A 21,539-nucleotide genomic window follows, 5' to 3' on the forward strand; every position below is an offset into this window, starting at 1 on the left:
AGCTAAACAGTGGACAAAGCAAATAGACTTTCAATGGGGCTGGGAAAAACATATCTACAGGTGCACAGCTGTGATCTTTGTCCTTCCTTCACTAGACACATGAAACAGCAATGGAAGTCAATATAGCTTGTCCTGGCAGATTCTCTTAAAATAATTACGTGTATATGAAATTAGCTCAGTTGGGCAAGGATTGTCAATTTAAGTACCGTATTTATCGGCGTATAACATGCGCTGGCATATAACACGCACCCCAAGTTTAGGAGGGGAATTTAAAGGGGAAAAAAAACTTACATTTAAATGGCCATCAATGCAGCCTCGTCAGTGTCACTTGCAGTCTTCCATTGCAGCCTTCCATTGCAGCCTCGCCAGTCACTTGCAGCCTTCCATTGCAGCCCCTCCGTCACTTGCAGCCTTCCATTGCAGCCCCCTTCGTCACTTGCAGCCTTCCATTGCAGCCCCCTCCGTCACTTGCAGCCTTCCATTGCAGCCCCCTCCGTCACTTGCAGCCTTCCATTGCAGACCCCTCAGTCACTTGCAGCCTTCCATTGCAGACCCCTCAGTCACTTGCAGCCTTCCATTGCAGACCCCTCAGTCACTTGCAGCCTTCCATTGCAGACCCCTCAGTCACTTGCAGCCTTCCATTGCAGACCCCTCAGTCACTTGCAGCCTTCCATTGCAGACCCCTCAGTCACTTGCAGCCTTCCATTGCAGACCACTCAGTCACTTGCAGCCTTCCATTGCAGACCACTCAGTCACTTGCAGCCTTCCATTGCAGACCCCTCAGTCACTTGCAGCCTTGCATTGCAGACCCCTCAGTCACTTGCAGCCTTGCATTGCAGACCCCTCAGTCACTTGCAGCCTTGCATTGCAGACCCCTCAGTCACTTGCAGCCTTGCATTGCAGACCCCTCAGTCACTTGCAGCCTTGCATTGCAGACCCCTCAGTCACTTGCAGCCTTGCATTGCAGACCCCTCAGTCACTTGCAGCCTTGCATTGCAGACCCCTCAGTCACTTGCAGCCTTGCATTGCAGACCCCTCAGTCACTTGCAGCCTTGCATTGCAGACCCCTCAGTCACTTGCAGCCTTGCATTTAGCCCCGTCAGTCACTTGCAGCCTTGCATTTAGCCCCGTCAGTCACTTGCAGCCTTGAATTTAGCCCCGTCAGTCACTTGCAGCCTTGCATTTAGCCCCGTCAGTCACTTGCAGCCTTGCATTTAGCCCCGTCAGTCACTTGCAGCCTTGCATTTAGCCCCGTCAGTCACTTGCAGCCTTGCATTTAGCCCCGTCAGTCACTTGCAGCCTTGCATTTAGCCCCGTCGGTCACTTGCAGCCTTGCATTTAGCCCCGTCGGTCACTTGCAGCCTTGCATTTAGCCCCGTCAGTCACTTGCTGCCTTGCATTTAGCCCCGTCAGTCACTTGCTGCCTTGCATTTAGCCCAGTCAGTCACTTGCAGCCTTGTATTTAGTCTCGTCAGTCATTTGCAGTCTTTTCTGTGGCTTTGTCATTTAAAAATGGTGCTGCCTAGATACAGAGCGGATGTCCTGTGTATCTCCGCGGTGCTCAGCCATTCTCTGCGGCTTTCAGCTTTCCAAAAGCCGCAGAGAATGGCAGAGTGCAGCCGAAAATAGCCGGGAACGGCCAAGTAAGCCGAAAATACCCCCGAAGCCGCAGAGAGCGGCAGAAAGGGTTAAAAATTGTGGGGGATCAGCGTATATGATTTTAGGGGGAAAAAGTGTGTGCTATACGCCGATAAATGCGGTAACTTTGGCTCTGTTGAATTTTTCATTTAAGATTAGTGGTTTCCTTTAAATAAGTATGACCCCTTACCTGAAAGTGGCTTGATTTGTATGATGCAATAAGATTTTAGATTTACAGGAAAATACAGGATTCGAAAATCTAAAATCATAGTTCTTAGATCAGCAAGTTTATAACTTTTTTTTTTTTAAATACCTGCTTGAATGGCATCCAGCTGTTTCCAGGATTGGCAGGATTGGATGGATTTCTTAGTTTTTCTAGAGCATTTTCAATAGCCTCCCCATAGGTGTCCTGAAACCATTTTTCATGAGGTGTCTCAGCAGGTGCCAAAGTAATACTACAAACGTGCTCAAGGGCAAACACAATAGGTTTCATGAGTGCAGTGTGCTTTTCACGCATGATGGCAATCTTTTCCTCCCTAAGGGGAAATGCCACAAAAGCAAATCAGTATATTCAGAACGAATCATACACTTTTACAAACAAAATTTTACAGCAACATTTAAAAGTATAAAAAAGATAGGCCAAATGTTTAATTTAACTTTTTTTTTTTTTTTTAACACAGCATATCTAACCAATTACAAGGTCATCATCAACAAGCCAAAAATTCCTTGGATTCTGCACAATTCATATTGATCACTTAACAGACACTGTAGAAGCCTTGCTATAGAAGGCTGGACACTTAGAAGTTGCTCCTTGCTTGACACACCTGATTGCCATTGAAATATGAAATATGGAATATGGATTTTTTTTTCACATTCTTATTGGCAAATATATATAAAACATCTTGGTACATACTTAGAGCGCAAGAAATTATAAAGTTTGGTACACAAATACATGAGAGGTACAAATTCGCATTTGTATATACTTGAGTGTCCAGTCCTAATAAAGACACGTTACATACAAGCACAGAGTAGTCTGGATTCATTATAACATTAATCCAAGTAAAAAATCTTGTTCTCCAATTTGCACACATTTCAAGTATAGAAAACCAACTATTCACAAATTGGAAGATGTGAGTGGAGGAGCACCAAATGTTGCACACCTTTTCAAGGGACAACTCCTTATGCTCAAAAATAATTTTTTCATAAGGCAGTATCTGATTCACCATCTGGATCCAATGACGAGTAGATGGGGGAGCAGATTGATTCCACTTAAGAGGGCTTTCACACTGCGCCGCACATAGCGTCGGAGGTAAACCGCCGCTATTTTTAGCGGCGTATAACAGTCGGATTTGCAGTGCACTTTTACCCCCACTAGCGGCCGAGAAAGGGTTAAAACCGCCTGCAATAGCGGCGTTTTGCCGGCAGTATTGCAGCGCTGCCCCATTGATTTCAATGAGGAGCAGCGGTAAACACAACGCTCCAAAAGCTGTCAGGACTTTTCCTGATGTCCTGCCAGCGCACCGCTCCAGTGTGAAAGCCCTCGGGCTTTCACACTGGAGACAACGGTGCAGCAGTTTGAGGGCAGATTGCAGGCGCTATTTCTAACGCTATAGTGCCTGCAAACCGCTCTCGGTGTGAAACAGGTCTTACTTCTCTCAGCATTATTCTAGTAAATTTTGGCCATTGTTCCTCGTTCAGTATACCCAATAGACAGATGCGTGGATCACATGACACAGAGACCGAGAGAATTTTAGCCAGTATATCACTCACCTGTTTCCAGTACACAACAGGGCATAGCCACATAACGTGAATAAAGTCTGCACGGTGGCTGGTACATCTAGTACATGCCGATGTAGGGATGCTATGCATCGGGGGCAACCTTGCCAGGGTTAGGTAAGACTGATGTACGATGTATAATTAAATAAGCTTGTTATTAACAGCCAGTGAAACGGTTAATTGGGAGGTACATGCTTACTCCCAATCCTCGTCTGATCGGGTATAAGCGTTTGCTATTTATTGTGAACCTCCAGAGGATCAGTGTTAAGGGAGGTCACCAATAAATGGGATTAGACGGTGGAGATTAGACTCTTAGGGCCTTGTGTCCTTATCAGTGGATAGTCAGAGAACCTGATGGTAGTAGCAACACCAAATTGAGTTTGTAAAACATGACGTAACTGGAGATACCTGTAAAAAAACGTGACGGAAGCCATAGCATTCCTTGTATATATGTCCTGTAGTGCAACAAGTCCCCTATTTTCCCAAAAGGAATAGTCAGTGAAGTTTAGGACATAAGGAAGTGGTTATGCCATGGGGTAGATCTATAGTTTTGTCATCAAATTTGTCCAGCTGTTTAGGCTCCCTCCACACCATACGTGCCAGGGTCAGAATAGGTATGCATCCCCTTCCCAAAGCGGATAATGGAGATTCTAATGCTATTAGCAAGTGTTTAAGATTTAATACACAGGCTACGTGTGATTCTAATACCTCTGAAGTGACAGGGGACATAGTTGCCCTGCTAAATAGTAGCAGTACATATTGGGAAGTGTTGTGTCTGCTTCAGCTTTAGGCCGCTTTACAATTTAGGCACCACTGTGGATACATGAGGAGGTCACATATAAGCGTTTAGGAAGAAGAATCATCTTTATAAGATTAATTCTGCCTGCCACTGACAGAGGTAGCTTGGGCCAAATGTTAAGTCCGAGTTTAATCATCTGAAGGGGTCTAGATTAAGGCTCAGAACCTCAGTTTGTGATAAGGTAATGGGCACTCCCAAATATTTAAATGAGGACACTACTCTAAGAGGGCATGCGGTATCAGAGCTGACTTCTGCCAATTGATTTTAAGGGGAGAGTAAGCACTATAGTCATCTATGATCTGCATGATGAATAAGGTCATCTGCATATGCTATCAGATATCAATGGGGACAGAGAAAAACGTGCCTCTGTACAATGGAATCAAAGCTGACAGCAGACCATTAACCAATAATTGGGATGTGGGGTTTGCTTAAATAGTGACCCACTTGAAATTTCTCTCCAAATACAAATGATCGTAATGCAGCCTGCAAGAAAGGCCACTCTTTTGAGAAATATCAATAATTTTGAAGTGTTGCACCCCCACCCATTTTTGGTGGGGACAAAGACCACTGAGGTATTCCCCTGTGTAAATAGTGACAGTTCCAATTCATCTTGAAGTCCTAGCAGATAGGATGTTTTACTCTCTTCTCCTGTTTTAAGAGAAGATGTCACGTGCAGAGCGCCAAAAAATCGAACCATAATCTACAGGACACATATACAATCCCTACCAGGATGTTTTCGACTTGGAGTCATAACTTAATTATATTCCTGTACTTGCTTTGGTCCAAGCAGTACTGACGCACAAAGATTTAACAAATTTTCAAAGACAACAATCTCTGAAAAAACAAAAACCTCAAATAGCTGAATGACCATGCACACCTCTTAGCCTTCTTATTTAATATTTGGCTTTCCCATTTTTACCTGGTATGCAATTTTTAGAGAAACTGATTTTGCAGTTTTGCTATATCTTTGTGCATTAGTATTTCTGCTTTAACTGAAAAGGGGTTAGGCCCCCACAATAGCTTATCCTGAAAAAATGTATTGACACTAAACAAGATCTATTAAAAAAAATATCCATACATATCTACTATCTAATGCCTCTATTCTATTTTTCATTAAATTGTTTTTTACTTTGTTGTTCTGCTTTCTTGAAACATCCTTTGTGAGTTCTAGAACATTTCCTTTTTACCTTCAGTTCTATTTGTGTATATATGTTTGGAATAAGCAGTGCACACCTCTATGCACACTACACATCCCACAATTAATAGTCCCTAGTCTAACTCAGGAGTGAGCAAGAAAGGGTGGCTACCTTCTTACATACAGTCGAAACATGGAGAAAGAGGATGGCAACAGTCAAACAGGAAGACAGATCACAGCAGTAAAAAAGAAAGAAAAGGATTTGCAGATCTGGAGGAGACTGATGACAAAATAATGTATTTTAAGTTTAACAAAATAAAAAAAAAATGATTTCGTTATTTTTAAAAGAAGAATTTAGCTTTTTCTAACATGTTACACCCATATCTAGGCTGTAACATTTAACATGTTAATGCTGCAGCTGGACCCACGCCAATATCCGCTGTGACAGCAGACCACTTCTCCCCGTGTCTTTGGCCACAATTCAAAAGAAAATGCGGCTCTGTCCACCTGGCTGTGTCACTCATTCTCAGTATTTGAATGGGAAACTAACTACCGACAGCCTTTGCAGATGTTAGGTTTTAGCTCTCAATGAACTACCATGAGCAATGTGGTAGTAAATTGAAAGTTCCTTTCGGTGTGCAACTGAATGCTCGTACGCGGTAAACGCACAGTCTGCAAGAGCCCTGCATAGCACCCATGAGCTAATGTTCATGGGTGCAATGCTTTGCAGGCTCCCAATAAAAAAAATAATAAATGCACATTTTTTACTTGCAAAAAGACGTGCATTTATCATTTTTTGAAAAAGGTCAACTTATCCTTTGATCACCGCACACAGATGTACGTTGGCAGAATGGCACAGGCAGGCAAATGGCGTATCTATACGTCCCTTTGAATTTGCTGCCCATCAGGCGTGCTCGCCCACCATGGGAGCATGCCCAAGGGTCCCAGGAACTCTATGTTTGCTGGCGGCCCACGATTGCGGTGAGGAGAGGCAGAACAGTGAGATGCCTTTGTAAACCAGGCATTTTCCTGTTCTGGCTTGTGACATGACAGAGATCCACTGCTCTCTGTCAGCGGGAGAAGTGCAAGATTGCTGTCATGTCAGTGGTAGCCCATCCCCACTATAGTTAGAACACCTTCCTAGGACACACAACCCCTTGATCGCCCCCTAGTGTTTAACCCCTTCCCTGCCAGTGTCATTTACACAGTAATCAGTGCATTTTTATAGCACTGATCATTGTATAAATGACTGGTCCCAAAATAGTGTCAAAAGTGTCCGATGTGTCCGCCATGTCAGAGTCGCAATAAAAATTGCAGATCGCTGCCATTACTAATTTTACATTCACAATTGTAAAAAAAATAAAAAATAAATGTCATAAATCTACCCCCTATTTTGTAGACTAACTTTTGCACAAACAAATCAATATATGCTTATTGAGATTTTTTTTTTATCCAAAAATTTGTAGAAGAATACATAATCGGCCTAAACTTAGAAAGAAATATTTTTTGGGGATATTTATTATAGCAAAAAAAAAAATGTTTTTTTTCCCCAAATATTTTTTGTTTATAGCACAAAAAATAAAAACCACAGAGGTGATGAAATACCACCAAAATAAAGTTCTGTTTGTGGGGGAAAAAAAAAGGACATGAATTTTGTTTGCGTACAACGTCGCACGACTGCGCAACTGTCAGCTAAAATAACGCAGTGCCGAATCGCAAAAAATGCTCTGGTCAGGAAGGGGGTAAAATCTTCCGGGGCTGAAGTGGTTAAACTTAAGGAGTTTAAGTACCTTTCACACTTGTGCACTTTTGCTGCATTTTACCAACCCTATGTAACAGTTCACAATGCAGGTGCGCTGTGCTTTGATAAGTACTACATGCTGCTTCATTGGTGGAGCTTTTCAAAGTGCAGCACAGAGACTCCCTCCATTGTAAGTCAATTGGAATGCATCAAATGCACATGAGTGTGAAAAGGTCCCTTAAAGTGTCACTTTAAATATTTAATATTTTACAATCTGGACAGGTGATCTGTCTATCAAAGTTCCCCGGACAAGGGGGAGGGGCTGTGTGTGACAGCGCACGACGGGGAACACACAGCTATTGAAATTAAAGCTGTGATGTTCCCGACGCTCTATTCAACCAGACGGCAGCGGCTCTCCTGCGCTATACACCCCCCCATCATGGGCGGCACCAGAGTTCTGCCCCCAGGCCCCGCCCCATTTTCGGCTCAATTATCGGCCGTTTTTTCCTTTCGGCAAATTGATGAAAAGGGCATTTTCGGACGATATGTTTCGGCGGCCGAAATTTCGGTGTACCCCTAATTTCAAAGACCCAACATGAAGTCTTTTACTTCCCTACAAGTACAATATTGACTTTCCAACGCAGAATACCTCACATATGCCCAAATAGTGTCTTTTCTAAAAATCACTCCAATCTTAAATGATGATATATTCTGGCAAATCCACACTTAGCTCACTTCTAAAGCAGAACATAAAAGGGCAGCTCTATATTTTATTACATTCGTCAAAACTAATCTATATTTGAAAATCCAAACTCAATGATAGTCTGGGAAAGGGATGTAAACGACTCCTTCCCAGATAGACAATAGAGAATAACTCTACAATACACATACTCCACAAAGTGCAATAACCTTTGGGAACCATCTCACAAAGTTACACAAAGGTGGTATCTGACCCCATACAGAATAGCCAAATTCAATCCCTCTATCTCCATTATGCTGGAGAGAATGCTCTCAACCTGGCATCATCTTCCATATCCAATGGGCATGTAGTAAACTAGCAAAATTATTGCCCAAAGTATTTACAATTCTCTGCCAAGTGACTGGTCTACCAATACAAATCTCCCCACCACTAGCCCTCCTCAATATAGGTAATAGGTAAACTGGTAATACTTAGTCTATGAAGATCTCCAGATCCCCCTGTGGTGACAAAAGTTGTACGCTGTCCTTCACACATTTTACATATGAACAAATGTTGGAGTCAGTGGGAGGGAAACATATTGAATTCCTTGATAACTGGCAACCGTGAACCGACCGATATGATGCATACAAAAACTTTATAGGTCTTCATCTGAATCCCGGGCCTCACTTATCACTTATACCAATAGCTTCTTGTGAACAATCCTGAGTAGGGAAGTCCGGTTAGAAACTTCCCTTTCCCCCTTCCCCAGTTCTTGTGTTTTCCACTTTTCTGTTTTATAACTCTCGTTAAGATGAGATTTATTTGATGCGTTGAATAGATGACCATACCACTCAGCATCGCATCATCTATTCAAAACTGGTATGGAAATACTCTACTTTATATACGGTGAATGTTTTGGATATTAGGGGTTGGGGGTGCTGCCCTCCTCTTGAGACACAGTTCCTTCCCATTGGGGTGTCTGAGGGCGATGGGCTTCCCTACCTATCAAGTGATCAGCTTCCATTAACCGTTTGTAAGTTCAGGAATGGATTATTATGTAGTTATTCGGATATATTTATTACACTTTTTATTTCTTCTAGATTGTAAAACATCTTCCTATGCTTTGTTGTATGGTAAATGTTGGAACTACATTTGTATCATTGACAATCTTGAATAAAAACTATTTAACTAAAAAACTAAATGTCAGCACAACAAGGGACAGTACTTACTATCGACGCAATGTGTCTACAAAGGTAGTCCCTTCTATTCTGCTGGTTCAGGCTCTAGTTGAAATCTCCCTCCTCCGATTACGACTGGCCCCCTTACCCCCACAGAAGTCAATACAGCTGAGGGACCATCACATGCTCTCTACAAGAGTGGCAACTATTCCTGCCACAGATGATTACAGCGGGGGCGCAGGGGTGTGAATGGCAGAACGTTAGATTTCATCTAAAGCAGGGGTCAGCAGCACAAGGAACACATTTTATTGATAGTATGGTCCTGTGTGTTTTTTTTTGGCTTAAAGCACTTGCCTCCAACAGTCTTTTAAAGAAGCTTTAGCCTTTAAATGCCAGCTAACTAGATTTTATTTTCTCTTAAGTTCATAATTTGGTGGTATGAAATGCTATACATCCCTGGTGTATGGAACAGGTTCCAAAATGAAGCCCAAAGTGTGCCATAAAATCAAAAAATTGTCTACATACTTTCTCAGAGTATTGTTGTTCTGCACCCTTTTGACTTCATCCTCCAGCTGTTGAATTCGTCGGAGGACATACATATGTTGTTGTAACAAAACACCCAGCCAGAGCTCATCCCAAAGCACAGTAACTCTTCTTAGTTCAGCTACCAACATCTGAACCTGTGAAAGAGTAGAGAATTACAAGGAAAAGCAAACTATAGTGCCTTTGTCGTGATTAATCAGTTGAGCAAACAGTGTTTATACAAACCTGCAGAACCATGGTAGGGTTAGCACAAGACAGCTTGTCAACAATTTTACTGTAACAATCTTGCATCATGGCTTGGTCTTCATTTGGAATATTTTTCAATTCCTCTCTATTGCTTTCTTGTGAAGCTGGTAGACTGCCATCACACTCCCCACCCATAAGCTCATCATCCTGGATGTTACCCAATAAAGTGGGAATGGCTGATGACAACTTGGTTCCTGTGGTAATAAGCAAAAGTGAGGATGGGAGGAGAAAATGAAAGCATGCAAGTACAAACATTGTGGTATGATGTTTTCAAGTAAAGACAAAAAGGAGTTCATTCTGGAAAGGCTTCCTCCACCTAGGGAGCATCAAAGGCTAGTCTAAGAACAATTATTTTCTTGGATTATTTAAGGGCAACCATATTTTTTTTATTTATTCTACATCTTGTGTATACCAGAAAATCCAGCGTAAAATGTAATATTTAATATTCACTGTTCGATTAGTTAAAACAACAATTACAATGAATCTGGCAAAGGCATTTTCTGACTTCCAGACTATTCTATTTTACAGGTGGTGCCCTCACTTGCTTCGAATCTGAATGAATGTAACATTACCACCCCTGAAACAGAAAAGGACAAAAATTTTCATTGTTGCCCTCATTATTTAATCTCGCATGGATATTTGATAGTCATGGGCTGAAATTGTCCTATGTAGAAGAAAAAAAAAAAAAAAAAAAAAACGAAAAAAAGATGCATCAAACATACATACTCACCTATATGGCTGTAGCATTAGTTCTATGCTGCAGCTGTCCCACGCTGGCCTTAAACCTGAAAACTGAGTGATCACATAACCGCTCAGTTATTGGTCTTCACTGAGCAGAGAGCGGTGAGTGCCTGTCATCAGCTCTCTGCTCTGCCCTCCCAGTGCTCCCTGGCTGAGCCAGCTGCTAGTCAGGCATCTGGGTGGATCCAGACATTATAGGGAACCCTACAAAGCGTGGGCCAGATATATGATGTCAGCCTACCATTGGCTGGCATCTGGGTCAAAAGAGTGCAGAAATAAGTTAAGTATGGCCAAAAAAAGGCTTGGAGCTGGGGAGGAGTTTAGTGTATAGAATGCTAATGCGGTTTACTTTTATTAGGAATATGTTCAAGTATTTTGGTAAGGTGATATTAAGATCACTATATATCCACTATAGTCCAACCCCCCCCCCCCCCCCCCTAACCACAAAAACAGCTTCACTTCAGCTTCTATTCCTTAGAAGCATGATGTTTCCTACTAAAATATAAAGGTAAACTGCAAGGATACGGACCTGAAGACTGGGATTCATTACTCAATGATATACTTCCCACAATTGCTGGGTAGAGGATGAGGTGAGGAGAGTCCTGTGCTACTCGACACAGTAGACTACAAATACTTTGACGAACATATACCTCAGGGTGGTTGAGACGTGAAAAAAGCTGAGGTATTATACCTGCAAAAACACAATACGTTAACATTTGGAGACAGCACTAATCTACAACTGAATGCCTAACATTATCTAATATATCACTGTAACAATGGTACAAACCATATAGTCTACCATATTTAAACCAGAAACAGGTCAGGCTGTTTTAGTCCAAAGCATTTACACATCCTATTACAGACCAGGACCACCTATGCAAATGTTAAAGTTGTTCTAAACACAGTTTACCCCCCATCACCTACTTGAGTCCTATATTGATTCAGCACTATGCCCGATTGCAGCTCTTCTTTCTCTTCCTGGTCTCCCAGGAGTCAGAATGCAGCATGAGCCAACGGCTCCTGATGCGGTCAGTCAAATCCTGTGAGGAGGGGCAGGGAAGATCCACACCGTGTGCGTCTATTGATGCACATGGCTCGTTATGGGGACAGATGAGGTAGGGGGAAAAGCTGTACAACATCCTTGCACAGAGCAGGTAAGTGGTAACATGTATTTTAGTAAAAAAATAAAACTTTCCAGTATACCAAGTTTAAAGTAATATTACATGGACAGCAACATTACGTCATAATGCAGAATTCTCATATTATCAGCATTTAGTATTACTGCATGTGCAAGTCAAATTTGTTTTTGAATGTGTTCAATGTTACTCAGGTCTGTCCCATTACAATTCCAACTTAGTTTTTTGGAACTGTACCATATAAACAATTCTCTAAGCTTTCTAGTGAGTGTGGATGTAGCTAGGGGACAACTGAGAAAAAGCTTAATTCTAACAACTTTAGCAGGAAGGCTTGGAGGTTGAAAAAGTAAAAAGTTAAAAACATCCACACATGTAGAGAGCATTTCTATAGTATTTTTCACCAAATCTACATTTGTGTCAATGAAAGATTTTGTAAAACTGACCACAGCAGTTTCTACGTTGAATTTTTCCCCACTCACTAAAGATTATGTTGCCTAAAGCCTGCACTACATGGGTCACCTGCTTGCTTTTCTAGGTGTGAGAAATCACCTGATCCACCGATCTTCTGGATAACCGTGCTCCGCCACAGTCCAGCTGTGGATTGTTCATTTCTATGGCGCATGCGGATGCCATTAACAGTCCATTTTCAAGAACGATGGAGCGTGGGGGGCGGACCGGTCTTGTACAGGGAGGATCAGGCAAGTTAAAACAAGCAGTTAACCCGTGCAGTGCGGGATAGCCCCACTGGATGGGAAAACTTTTTTTTGCCTGGAGTTCAGCTTTAAAACTACAGGGGATCTCCTGTAGTTGAAAATCAATGCCCCTGCCACTTTATCAGTGTATAACCATGTACAAGTTACTAGAGAAGATATGCTTTAAAGAGGTACCTCTCCAAGGAGCAGTGGGTGTGGTCTCCAGACCCTGCTCCAAGTACTGTCTAAGCTCTCCAGCATGTTTAACTAGCAGTCTGAGAAGTCTAAGTGTGGCCATGACTATAGCATCATCTGTACTTTGCTTGGAAGGAACATTTAACTGCAGACGAGGGTCATCTTCATCCAATGAAACCTAGGTTATAGAAAAAAAAAAAAGAAATAAAAAAAAGTATTTTTCTGAGCCCAAATCTAGGCGGTGGAATTGGAAAAAGCAACTTGAAAGACAAGTCACATACCCTTCCAGCATTCAGTTTCAAGAATGTGAAATATGCACTGCAGGATAATTTATAGAGGCTGAAAATCCGGTCCACAACTTTCCTCCAAAGTTTGATGAGACCCTCTGAAGCGGCTTCATCAAGTTCTGCCAACCATGGGCAACTGGTCAAGAGCTGCCTCCAAATGACATCTACAGTGTCATTTTCATTGTTGCCCTCAGTCTCTGTAATCTGAAGTGACATGTCCTCATCCTAAAGATAAACACAAATGAGGTTAGAGAACAAACATTTAAAGGACCATTTAAAATGTTTTTAATTGAATGGCCAGTGTAACATGGAAATAATATATAGGCTTACTGAAAATCTTTTTCTTGAAGATCTCAGACACACAGAAGTACCTTTGGTTGATACTGACGCCTATAGCAGTACTGGATGCAGGCAAAAAAAAAAAAAAAAAAAAAAGAAGGAGGCCAGCCCAGGATAACCACTCTTACCAACAGCATACCTCAATTTTATGTTAAGCAATACTGACAGCATTGTCAAAAACAGAGGGGAGGGGGGGGGACCCATGTCCATAAACAGCAGTTTAAAAAATATATATATTTTCTTCATTATTCACAGAAGGACAAAGAAGTCTTGCGCCTCTAGGATGTCCAAATAGTCTCAAATTAACCACTTGCCTACAGGGCACTAAACCCTCCTCCTGCCCAGACCAATTTTCAGCTTTCGGTGCTCTCACACTTTGAATGACAATTACTCAGTCATGTAACACTGTACCCAAACACATTTTTTGCCCTTTTTTCCCCACAAGTAGAGCTTTCTTTTGGTCACCTCTGGGTTTTTTATTTTTTTGCGCTATAAATGAAAAAAGACCGACAATTTTGGAGAAAAAATGTTTTTCTTTGATAAAATTTTGCAAATTATTTTTCTTCATAAATTTTGGCCACAATTTATACTGCTAAATATCTTTGATAAAAATTGATATTATTTGGTCTTTGTGAACGTTAGAGAGTCTACAAGCTATGGTGCAAATCATAAAAAAATTGATCACACCTGATATACTGGTGGCCTATCTCAATTCTTGCGACCCAAACAAGCCAGGAAAGTACAAATATTCCCCAAATGACCCCTTTTTTCAAAGTAGACATTTCAAGGTATTTAGAAAGAGGCATGGTGAGCTTTTTGATGTTGTCATTTTATCCCACAATTATTAGCAAAATGAAGAATTTTTTCCCCACAAAATTGTCATTGTAATAGGTTATTTCTCTCATATGCCATGTGTATACCACAAATGACACCCCAAAATAAATTCTGCTACTCCTGAGTATTAGGATACCACACGTGTGGGACTTTTACACAGCCTGGCCACAGAGGTATGCAGGGAGCACCATCACGTGTTCTAGGAGCATAAAATTACACATCTAACTTGTTGACTACCTATTACACTGTTGACAGCCCTGAAGCACCAGAACAATGACATGTGACACTGATGTGGCACTGACGACAGATGGCACTAATACGTGGCACTGGGGACAGGTGGCACTACTTTTTTTTTTACACTCACAGGCTGCAGCGGTTCATCTCTCTCCTCAAGCGCTGTCTCTGTGTGAGGAGGGAGAGCCGGCGATGAGAGATCTCATATGAGATTATCTCCCATTGGACACGCTGATCGCGCTGTAAATGGCTGCTGTGATTGGCCATATAGTGATCTGGCTGTGTCCAAGGGACACGGCCAACACAGATCTTCCGATGCGTGCTCGAGGGAGCACACATTGAGGAAGTAAACAGGACGTCCAGGGATGCCCTCCCGGCAATTGGCATCCACGCTGTAGCCGTCTTTCTGCTATAGCGCGGGCGCGAAGTGGTTAAGGGAAAGACATAGCAAACAAACACACACACTAAGAGGTCCAAGAAAAACAAAGCACTGGAAACTGCCTGCTGCTCAGAGATTACTGAAGGACCTTGCGCTCGATACTGGCATCAGAGGAGACCACAAAATCCATCCGGGCAGAACTTAGAGACTATGAACAACAGACCATGCTGCAGCCTTGCAAATATGTCAAAGAGTTGGGGGGATACCAAAAAGTCCAAGAAGCATTTACAGGTCTACTAGTGTGCGTGGTTACAAGAAATGGTGGAACCCAATCCTTTAGACCATAAGCTTTAATGATGGGTCTCTGTGAGCCAGCTAAAAAGATGGTGAAATGAGAAGCCAGTGTATCCTTACTGGAACAATCCAGGTAGACAAAAAGAGAATCAGTATTTCAAAAAGAGGCAGTGGCTGAGAGAAACGGTCACAATCCAAAAGAAATCCAGACAATAGAGAAAAAATTATTTTTGGTAAGCCGAAGCAGGAGAGAAGACGAACTTCCAGGTTGAGGTGAAAATAAAGCAAGGAGGAGGTCCCATACCTCAACACCATCATGTCCCTATGCAAAAACCAGAAAAGTTACCTTGCAGGATAAGCCTGTCAGTTTAGATAGTGTTCACAGAGCTAAATGGCTACAAGGAATACCCCCTTGTGGGCGAGAGTAGAAAGTAATGCCTCTAAATGGGTTCAAATGGAAGTTTCTGAAAGGCAGAGATAATCAATGCATATCTAAATCACTTATTATAATACAGGTATTTGTACCCACTTCCAGGCATAGATAGCCACGGAATCTGCAGGTATTTACCCCACTTCCTGTCCCTTCCCCGCTGTCTGCTGGGAAACACACGGGTCCCAGAGACAGCAGGGACTATCCATATTGCACAGTGCGACTCACGCATTCACAGTAGGGAACCGGAAAGTGAAGACACAAGGCTTAACTTCCTGATTCCCATATCGAAGATGGCGATGGCAGCACCCGAGAGCCGGCTTCAGGTGTCGAAAAAAAACCCCCAAAAAACAGTGGAACTCCTGCTTTGAAAAGTGTTTAGTGCAGTTAAAGAGCTCTGCCTGTGTTTTTAAGGGAATTTGAAGACAAAGCCTGTACTTTTTTTTCCTGAAAGGAAAGTGGACTTTTAGTTTATAGGCATTTGCTTTATCCATTTCCCTTCTGATCCTGACAAAATACACACACGTTAGTCTGTCCTCAACTCTTTCACACCTAAATTTAGCTTAATAAAAATTAAAATTTACAAGCGAACCTTAAATCTCAAAAGAAAAGTCCCTCCTTTACACGCCATAAAGATTGCTCTCTCATCCCTTTTATTTCGCTTTTTTGTCAAGTAAAAGGTTTGGTTCTGCCCGCCTGCATGTCATTTGCCTAGGCGAATGATGTGCACTGTGCTCCTTGTGACTCCTGGGATGCGCACATCACATATACCAGGTGGAATAGTCTTCCATGCACAAAGGAGGAGGAGTGGGTGCATATCATCGGGATGCCCACTAAAGGCAAAGATTTAGCAGCCTCTATGTGACATCATAAAGAATATGGCGACAAGGAGCCACATCAGTGGAAGAAAAGAGGATCTCAGTAGGACGGTGCTGGAGCCACTGGGTGAGTGGGTATCTTAACTGTGCAGAGACTGTAACCAGGGGTAAAAAAAACAAAACAAAAAAAAACAAACAACAAATGTAATACACACACACACACACACACACACTTGCAGGAGAAGATCTGCTTTTTTTCCCCAAGATGAAAATCAAAATTTAAAACACTGTCACAGGTACAGCCCCCTTTCACACTGGGGCAGTTTTCAGGCGCTACATCGCTAAAAATAGCACCTGAAAAAAACAGCCCGTCACTCCAGTGTGAAAGCCGGAGGGCTTTCACACTGGAGAGGTGCGCTAGCAGGAAGGTGAAAAAAGGCCTGCTAGCCACATCTTTGGAGCGGTGTATTCACCACTCCTAAACTACTCCTACCCAAAATTGAAATCAATGGGGCAGGGCTGCTTTTAACCCCTTTTCGGCCACTAGCAGTGGTTAAAACCACCCCGCTAGCGGCTGCAGACCGCCGATAAGACGGTAAACCGCCGCTAAAAATAGCGGCGCTTTACCGTCGGCGCCCGCACTGCCCCAGTGTGAAAGGGGCGGTACAGTATCAGATGACACTCAACTGCAGAAAATTTGATAATTTGGAGTAAAAAAGACAATACTTTTAGAAATTGGCATGCTTGTCAAGCCACTCATTGGTTTATTAATTTGGTGCACACCATTTCTCATTTCTACTCATAAATTCTGGTGCATATACAAATGTTAATTTCCCCCTTTGTGGCTATGTCGTCTGTACCAAGTATGCTCAAGCTATTTTCCTGTGCATTTTATAAAACAAACAGTATCTGCAGAAATAGGCTAAACCAGCATTTAATCTAAATTGAGTGCAGTGTTTGCACCCCAGCAATATCTTTGAAGTATTTTATAGCTCTAATTAGAGTTAGTCCACAAACACAAGGTCAATATTTCCCTCCACACAGTTCTTTTGTAAATACTCTTTAAACAAACCTGTATTCCAGCTGGCCGACACATTGCCTGGCCCAAGATACCATATATCTTCTCTTTGTCGTCATCAGACACATTATCTGGTAGTAGGCTTTGCATTTCTAATTTTTCACGCTGTAATAATTTCACACCTTCCCCTTGACTGCAGGAAGAAAATCCAGATAAGCACATTGATCAACAGACTGCTTATATACTTGCATGTGATTCTTAATATGCCTATAGTTCCAGTTCCTATGGGACTTCTGATAATTGGTGCCAAACACTTGAACATTTTAACTATATATGTCAATTTGAAGTCAGTTGGTAAACTAATAAAATTTACTAAAAATCACTCTTTTGGTTGCTCTTCCATTATTAAGAACCTTTGCAAGCCATTTTAAACAGAATGGGTGCACCAGCAATTAAAGCTGTACTCAAGGGCCACCCCCCCACACACACACACACTTACCTGTACAGCTTCTCAAAGCATACTCACCCACACAGCAAATGCAGCAATGTCCCAGTGTGATGTGCTGTTTGGGTGCTACACAGCGGGTCCCACGCAGACATTGCGGTCCTCTTCAGCTGGATGCCTCTTCGTGGGCAAGCAGCCAACTCCAATGATGAGCTGGACCTGCCCCCCAGCCCCACTATGTGCCAAACCTGCAGTCTCCTGAGAGAAGTGATATACGTATCCCAAGAGGTTGCAGGACCAGGTACACATTTTGGCCTAAACCAGAATGGCAGCAGGGGCAGGGCTAAAAATGAAAACTTAAAGAAAAAAAATAAATGGAAAAATATTTCAGCTATTCTACTTGGAAAGGGAAGAGCATTTAAAGCAGAAATAGGTTCCCTTTTGGTAGTCAAGTTCCTCTTTAACTTGAGCTCCATGTGAAGACTACCATAAAACATGTGCCCAGGAAATGCTCCCTCACAAAACACCAGATTTCCCAATGCTTTCGCCCCTTTAACATGCTGCATGTATAGGGAAAAAACAAACAAAGAAAACAAACACGATTTGAATTGACATGCCATAAATGCTTGTGCACTCCTCTTTGACATGACAACACAATATATTTTCAGCTCTGAATGTAAAAGCACATGTGACGTGTGTCAACTGTTCCTACTTCATTTTTAAGACACAATGAACACAGACACTCTCCCAATCACCCTTCTGCATCATCTCCTTGTATACAGGCAGAGACCACAGGATTTCTGACAAAAGTCAACAGGTATTTTTTGCACTTAACATATACAACACACTTTCAATGGTATATTAATCAGTCCAAAAGATGGCAAATAATAAAAGTTAATGTAAGTTTATATTCACTTTATACCAGAACCCTGGGGAAGGAACTTACAATAATGTGCAAATATATACAGAGCATTTGCACATTACAGTTTGGGTTTGCCCTAGTCCCCCAAATGCAGCTGTATGCTCTCCTGCCATTTCACAAATGTAATTTTCTTGGAGACTTCTCCCATTCAAGAAATCTTTCACTTTAAGGCTGGCCAGTTAAACATTCATAAGACCTATTCAATAGATTTCTATGCAGACCAGTATAAGCTATTTATCCTCAAAACACATAGTAAATGTCAAACACTTAAAAAAATGTATAAAATTAAGCAATTAAGCACCACTTACCTAGCGTTATCTACCACCTTTCTTCCCCATCTATAAGCCCAGCTAGCCAGTGCAGCCCAAGACTTGGCCACTTCAGGTGCTTGCACAGATGACAAGTGGTACAGCTGGCCCAGAATGAAGTCAGGCTCACCTACTCCAATGTTCACTAATGTAAACAAAACAGTACACAATCATATGTACAGCAAGTTATCTGAAATAACTGATCAAAAAAGTAAATTCTATAAACCTTTATAAGAAATAAAACAAAAACACAATGATTTCACAACCGTGTTACCTGTAGATTCGCTTTCAATACGTAGATACTCCTCATCCACAGCATTTACAGGTGGCAGATCAATTAGTGTGTGCACATTTTTTCCCAGTGTAGAAAGGTTGGAGAGGTTTGATTGCTGGCGCACCCTGTATACTTGTTTCATCTGGCCTGATATTTCCTTCCAATCAGCTTGGATCCATTTTGCCAGTGTTAGGATAGATTTGGCCACAGAATATTCTGCTTTTGCAGACTTGCAGAAGGTGATAGCACAAGAACTTAGCATTTCCAGGGCATGAGCAGACTGACCTGTATAGAGACATGTAAATCATTAATTCCTTCAATGTATTCTACAGTCTGAAAAACTTCAAGACCAACTTCAAACAATATGATATTTTTGCTTTGGGTAAAGTTAGGAAGAATTACAGCCTCTGATAGGTTCTATTAATGTCTGTGTGCCTATTGAGGATATTTGCCTCACATTCAGCAAGGAAAGGACTGAATGTCAATCTCCCCAAAAAAGTCAAAAAAATAAAACTGTGCACATTGTAAGTGCTACAGCATACCTTCATTTTGCATTACGATTATAAACATGAAGGGGTGGGACTTGTTCCCCTTAATGGACTCCACTAAAATTTTATAGTGAGGGCAACACACATGCATATTGGACATTGTGATTTTTGCACACTGGGAATCATTCTACTTTGGTACTTTGCAGATATGTTTATATATTATCCCTTTGTTTGCACTAGTCACTTTGTATGCATGATTTTTGTGGTTTTATTGTAATTGTGTGATTTACTCATCCAGAAAGTAGTCACAACGCTTCACTTTTTTCACATAGTTATGTTACAGCCTTATTCCAAAATGGATTAAATTCAATATTTTCCTCAAAATTCAACAAACAATATCCCATGACGACAACGTGAAAGAAGTTTGTTTGAAATCTTTGCAAATTTATAAAAAAACAAAAAACAAAAAAAACAGGTACATAAGTATTCACAGCCTTTGCCATGACACTCAAAATTTAGCTCAGGTACATCCTGTTTCCACTGATCCATCCGCGGTAAATTCAGTTGATTGGGCATAATTTGGAAAGGCATACACCTGTCTCACAGTTAACAGTGCATGTCAGAACACAAACCAAGCCATGAAGTCCAAGGAATTGTCTGTAGACCTCGAAGGCAAGATTGTATCAGGGCACAGATCTGGGGAAGGGTATAGAGAAATTTCTGCAGGATTGATGGTCCCAATGAGCACAGTGGCTTTCATCATCCATAAACTGAAGAAGTTTGGAACCACCAGGACTCTTCCTGGAGCAGGCCGCATGGCCAAACTGAGCAATCAGGTGAGAAGGGCCATAGTCAAGACAGGTTGACCAAGAACCTGATGGTCACTCTGACAGAGCCCCAGCATTTCTCTGTGGAGAGAGAACTTTCCAGAAAAACAACCATCTCTGCAGCACTCCACCAATCAGGCCTGTATGATAGGGTGGCCAGATGGAAGCCACTCAGTAAAAGGCACATGAAAGCCCACCTGGAGTTTGCCAAGAAGGCACCTGAAGGACACTGACCACGAGAAACAAAATTCTCTCGTCTGATGAAACAAGGATTTAACTCTTTGGTCTGAATGGCAAGCGTCCATGTCTGGAGGAAAACAGGCACCACTTATCAACTGGCCAATACCATCCCTACATTGAAGCATGGCAGCATCATGCTGTGGGGATGTTTTTCAGCGGCAGGAACTGGGAGACTAGTTAGGATCGAGGAAAAGATGAATGCAACAACGCAACATACTTACCGGTAACATTCTTTTCCAGGAGTCTTTCAGGACAGCACCATAGAGAGACCTTGGCTTCTCCCATCTCAGGAAACACAGCCTTACATTTCAAGATTTAAGCCTCACCATCCCGCCAGCCCCTCAGTTCTTCAAGAGTACCTCCGGCCAACTGGGGAGACACAAGAACACGTCATAGTAACTTATATCTTACCTGACGGTCTCATGCAATGAGCTCTTCAGGAATGTCCAACAAATTGGGTGGGTACCAGTGCTGTCCTGAAAGACTCCTGGAAAAGGATGTTACCAGTAAGTAACTCAGTTTTTCCCTGTCCATCTTTCAGGACAGTACCAGAGGATAAGCGAGCACCTTTAGGGTGGGACTAATGCCTGTAGAACTTTACGCCCAAAAGCCTGGTCTTTAGCCGACAGGTCCAACCTGTAGTGCTTTACGAACGTGTCAAAGCTGGACCATGTTGCAGCCCTACAGATCTGCTCAGGAGAAGCACCAGCCCACTCTGCTTGAGAAGTCACGCTCCAAACCCCCCCCCCCCCCCCCCCGACTATATAAGCCTGCAAAATGGCTAACCTTAACCATCTGGAAATATGCCATCATATCATCATACAATATGTCTAGAAGCTTTAGACCCTTTCTTATCCCCTGAAAATGACACAAAAAAAAGAATCAGACGTCCTAGACTGTTTT

The 21,539-nt window shown here is 42.1% G+C and overlaps 1 protein-coding gene across 1 annotated transcript in view; it reads right to left on the bottom strand.

Moving 5' to 3' along the window:
* The window catches only part of SMG1 (SMG1 nonsense mediated mRNA decay associated PI3K related kinase), a gene marked incomplete in the record, with an annotated part of 420,057 nt that overhangs the window by 170,968 nt on the left and 227,550 nt on the right, over positions 1–21,539 (bottom strand). Inside the window, 9 exon segments of the mRNA XM_077448938.1 lie at positions 1,952–2,174; positions 9,472–9,626; positions 9,715–9,929; positions 11,006–11,167; positions 12,500–12,677; positions 12,781–13,011; positions 17,187–17,325; positions 18,808–18,952; positions 19,082–19,366. Coding sequence (XP_077305064.1) covers positions 1,952–2,174; positions 9,472–9,626; positions 9,715–9,929; positions 11,006–11,167; positions 12,500–12,677; positions 12,781–13,011; positions 17,187–17,325; positions 18,808–18,952; positions 19,082–19,366 — 1,733 coding nt within the window.

This window comes from Lithobates pipiens, unplaced genomic scaffold (assembly GCF_037356315.1).
Source record: "Lithobates pipiens isolate NorthernLeopardFrog02 unplaced genomic scaffold, aLitPip1_a1.2 Scaffold_22, whole genome shotgun sequence".
NCBI classification, from domain to species: Eukaryota; Metazoa; Chordata; class Amphibia; order Anura; family Ranidae; genus Lithobates; species Lithobates pipiens.